Source organism: Sinocyclocheilus rhinocerous, unplaced genomic scaffold, assembly GCF_001515625.1.
Source record: "Sinocyclocheilus rhinocerous isolate Xijiao unplaced genomic scaffold, SAMN03320098_v1.1 scaffold1111, whole genome shotgun sequence".
NCBI classification, from domain to species: Eukaryota; Metazoa; Chordata; class Actinopteri; order Cypriniformes; family Cyprinidae; genus Sinocyclocheilus; species Sinocyclocheilus rhinocerous.
In genome coordinates this window covers 1,515,712-1,520,445 of record NW_015655406.1, presented here as the reverse complement: position 1 = coordinate 1,520,445, position 4,734 = coordinate 1,515,712, and the positions used below count along the sequence as shown (strand labels likewise).

The 4,734-nt window shown below is 36.1% G+C and overlaps 1 protein-coding gene across 1 annotated transcript in view; it reads left to right on the top strand.

Moving 5' to 3' along the window:
* Positions 1 to 4,734, top strand: part of LOC107718238 (contactin-associated protein-like 5) — a 40,239-nt gene that overhangs the window by 12,900 nt on the left and 22,605 nt on the right. Inside the window, exons 5-6 of the mRNA XM_016525232.1 lie at positions 113 to 256; positions 3,484 to 3,754. Of these exons, the coding sequence (XP_016380718.1) occupies positions 113 to 256; positions 3,484 to 3,754 (415 nt within the window). The remainder of the gene's footprint in view (positions 1 to 112; positions 257 to 3,483; positions 3,755 to 4,734) is intronic.

Sequence of the window (4,734 nt, the reverse complement as noted above, 5' to 3'; positions counted from 1 at the left end):
TGTGTGTGTGTGTGTGTGTGTGTGTGTGTGTGTGTGTGTGTGTGTGCATGCGTGCGTGTGCATGAGCATGTGTGTGTGTTTCTGTTTGTGTGTTTGTGTGTCCTTATTCAAGCTCAGTTTTGGAGGAATCCCTTTGCCTGGTAAGCCTGGGACGTTTCTCCATGAAAATTTCCACGGCTGCATAGAAAACCTCAACTACAATGGCGTCAATGTTATAGACATGGCAAAAAGACGGAAGCCGCAGATCTATACAGTGGTAAGCATGAACCTTTACAACTGCTTTTGTAACTGTAAATATCGCTTTTCAACATGCCCATCGATTGTGAGAATCAAATGGCACCAGCGAGTTTGAAGGCCATCAAATCTCACTCTCTGTCAAGGTTGTGAGTTGAAACCTCACTATTCAGAAAGTAATGGGAGACCACAAAAGTGTAGCTTTGTTGACATTTTTTGTGTTGTGTCATTTAAATAACTTTATTCACACAATAGACCTTTATATCTAAAGCAATTTACAACAATGTCACTTGGCAAATTGCAGTAGCTCTGTGTGTATCTAAAGTGTGTTTCTGTAGTTGTGTGAAGTTGTGTGTATCGCACCATAAAAGAGCTCTCTTTCCCTAATTAACAGACTGTGAAGTCTCTCCTTTTGTCCATTTCTCTCTCGCTCTCTCTGGCTGGTCTAATACGCAGGAAAATCACACACAGGAAAAGAAGAGCAGTGTCACATAGTGATCTTTATTTTGTCTTTCCCTCCCTCTTGTCAGAGGCATTTTAAGATAAAGATCTCACCAGCTTTTTGCACTAGAGTACATGCTGAAGTCCATGCAAAGATTGAGGCGCTCCACACATCACTGACTAAATAATGTGCATGCAGTGCTATAGTTATTTACTATTTATACAATAAGCTGTTGCAGTAAAATATAATTTAGAGCTGCAGGATATTATAGTTATGATTATTAATTGTGATTAAAAGGCAGAAAAGGCAGATTAAAACTGTAGCAACTGTATGTAATATTCTTCATGTAGATTACACTTTCAAAACGATCTGAGAACTTTAACTTCTCAAAGGTCCTCAAAACAATAGTTAAATTAAACACAGCACCACTGCATTCATGCACACAAGCAAATGTTTCATCATTAAAGTGTTGCGAGGTATTGAGTAGAGATCAAAACTAGAGAACAATTTATAAATACTAGATTGTTTTCTGAAATATTGTTAATCTTCATCGCTCAAAATTTGAAGGAATATTCGCTGTAGATATACCACTGTTCTATTAACATGTTAGACAACATATCCAAGGCATTTCAACAAAAACCTTTATTTTGTGAAAAACACAGTGATCAAAATTAGAGAACAGTGATCAAAATTAGAGAACAGTAACCACTGTAGCATGAAAGAAGATTACAACTAAAATTTTGGATGGTTACAGCTGTCAGAAATTAGTAGGAAGTGTAGAGGCCCTTGCTTTGAATGACTTCAGCACATCTGCGGCTGCAGGATATCAATAGTTTCTCACACTACGCTGATGTGATATTTGTCCACTTTTCTTCCACTCTCTTCCACAGTTTGGTAACTGTAGTGGGTTTCTTAGCCAACGTTGTCGAATTGAATTTCCAATCGGTTTTAGATCAGAACTCTGGGCTGGCCATTTCATTATTTTAATGTTCTTAGCTTCAAGGAACTGCTTTACCCGTTTTGCAGTGTGACAGGGGCATTGTCTTGCATGAAAAATTGGAGGCTGATTGAGAGATGCTTTCAGGGAAAGAACTGCATGTTGCTGAAGGAGGTTCTGATAAAGATTTGCATTCACTCTGCCATGTAGCTGTATAAGAGGCTCAACTTCAGCTGCAGAAAACATCCCCCAAACCATGACACTTCCTCCTCCATCTTTCTCTGACTTATTTACGCACTTGGGCTTCAGTCTTTCCTCAATTTGATGCTGAACAAAATGTTTCCCATCAGACCCAAATAAATTCAACTTCACAGAGTGCAGAGTATGCTTTCAGTCCGACTTCTCTTAAACATGCCGAGACAGATCCTTACCCTGTTCAGTACTGAACTGGCAAACAATTCCAGCTGCAGTGTTGAACCAATTCCCCATTGAGAGTCTCTGCATTATCCTGTCTTCTCTTGCATTCGTCTTACACGGACAACCAGCCTTTTGGGGGGAATTGAATGAATAAGTGTCACTGTAAACCTGCAATATTCAAGAAATCACAGATTTGGAACAACCAACTTCTCTTGCAGTGACTGAAAGGGTCAACCCTTTGGCCTTCAATAACTTGGACGTATCTCTAAGTGTTCTATAATTTTGATCTCTCTTTTTCAAATATCTCATTTAAGGTTTTTACTGTGCTTCAGAATACAATTAATTTATCAAACATGCTTAAAAAATGTCCTACTCCTGTTAGGATAACTTCAAATTGAAATTTTGAAAATTATAGGTTGTTCTCTAATTTTGATCTCCACCTTAAAGCAGGTTTCTCAAACTTGATGATTTTATCAAAATCAAGATTCCCTTGGGTCCTGAAACTCTTAAATTCAGTTTGATCAACTTTAAGGTCACAAGAAATGTTAAATCTCTTAAATGGTACACCAAAAGTCTTAATTATCATTTAATGATATGAAGTCTTATAATCATTTGAAGAGGTATTAAATTTGGAGGAAAACAGGAATCAATATACAGCCTAGTATGATTATTAAACTTCAAAAGGTGATATTTTATACAGTATTATGCATAATGCATAAAGACTAACACGATTACTTATCACATTCAATATTCACAATCTGTTTATTGCCTTTTTTTAAAACACTTTATTGTTAAATGAGCAAAATACAATATTGATCAACCTTTAATTCACATGTATTGATATATTACTACATAAACCAACTTCAATACATATGTATATATTTAATGAAACATGTCTTGAGTATTTTCAACTTGCAGCTACCCTGTTATGCAATTAAATGAGTGCCTGTTTGATTAAGTAAATGAATCTAGTAAAATTGAATCTGATTATTTATTTTGAGATTGTTTGGGTTTGTTCTGTATGAACATACAATATTGTTGTATGTGCAGGTCTTAAAAAGTCTTAAATTTGATTTAAAAAACTTAAATTTGATTTTAAAAAACAATTTGTTTTGTCCCAGCCTTTAAACTCTTTTTTGAAGACTTTTTTGGCATGTCTATGCTAAATACAGAGCGTACAGAGCCTCTGGAAGAAGAGCTGCACTCTATCATATTGTTTGCAATGAGATTTTTGTTCACTAGCTATTCTGCAAAACTTCAGACTATTTGAAACAGACCCCAGTTTGAAAAATGCTGATCTAAAGAGTGTTAAACTGTTTGCTAAGGTAAAAGAAAAATTAAATTTTTTGTGTTTTTAACCCGACTACCAGCACACATCCATTGGGTTTAATTCTCCTCTCCACATATTCATCCTTTCTTTCATTATCTTCTTCCCTCCTTCTTCCTTACAAAGGGCAACGTGACATTCTCATGCTCTGAGTCTTCCTCAGTCGCTGTGACATTCCTCGGTTCCACTGGCAGCTTCCTGATGCTTCCCGCAGATTACAGTATGGAGAGTCTCTCTGTACGACTGCAGTTCCGCACATGGAATCAGGAAGGGCTGCTGTTCTCAGTCCCGATGTCTCTTGATCCGGACCCCATTAACCTGCTTCTGCAGCTCAGCCAGGCTAGGCTACTCCTCTCACTCTCTGGAGGGCCACAAAACTCTGCTCAGGTGTTCAGCGGTAAGATGTATATAAATTCCAATGATTTCCATGATGTGGAAAACATGGACGGAATTGTGGAATCTACTACACAAACTCAAACACGTGTCTCTCGTGAGGACATGAACACATGAACTTCATCTCCAGAGCTGCTCTCAGAGACACTTCAGCAGCATTTCATCATTTCTACTATTGCCAGATACACATGGAAACTTTATTATTATTATTATTATTAAAACTTTATTTAAAAAATACTCAAACAATTTTTCAGTACAACAATTTAACAGTAAACCTCTGTTTTGCAGCACGTTGTTTGTTTGTTTGTTTTATTTTATTTGATTAACAAATGAATTAATGTTTTTTTGCCTTCATTTGATTACCAAAATAATTTAACTACACAACATAACATTTCTGAGAGAAAAAAAAAAACATTTCATAGGGCCCTATTACTCTGTAAAATTTTAAGTTGTTTTTATGAATTCAATTGATTAGACATGCTTTTTGATTGCTAAAATTTAATTTAAGCATTAACTCAGAGTCCAATTTTAAAAAGATGAATTTAGCTAATTTCAAATATAAAAATGGAATTTGGGAAAAAATATAGCTAATTTCATAGGAGCGATTACGGAAGTTCTCAGCGGACATGCATTATTATTTTATTCCTTCTTGTTTTCTCGTTATAACGACTTCATTTTCTCGTTATCTCGACAAAGTTTTTCTATTTTTTTTTTACAATGATTGTTTGATCTACTGTTAGCATACAGTTTGGATTGGTGGTATGGTTCTGTTCTGGGCAAGAACTCCCTGCGCATCAGGGAGAGCAGCGATAACCCCCCCCCCATGGTGGGGTGACCTGCCAGAACTAACGCTACGCAAGATTTTTACGATTTGTAATGAAATATGGATTTTGAATAATCAAAATTAGTTTTTGTCTGCTTATTCTCTTCATCAGTGTTTGAACCATTAAAGAAGAAACTGCATTTTAATTTCTGGGTTAAAAA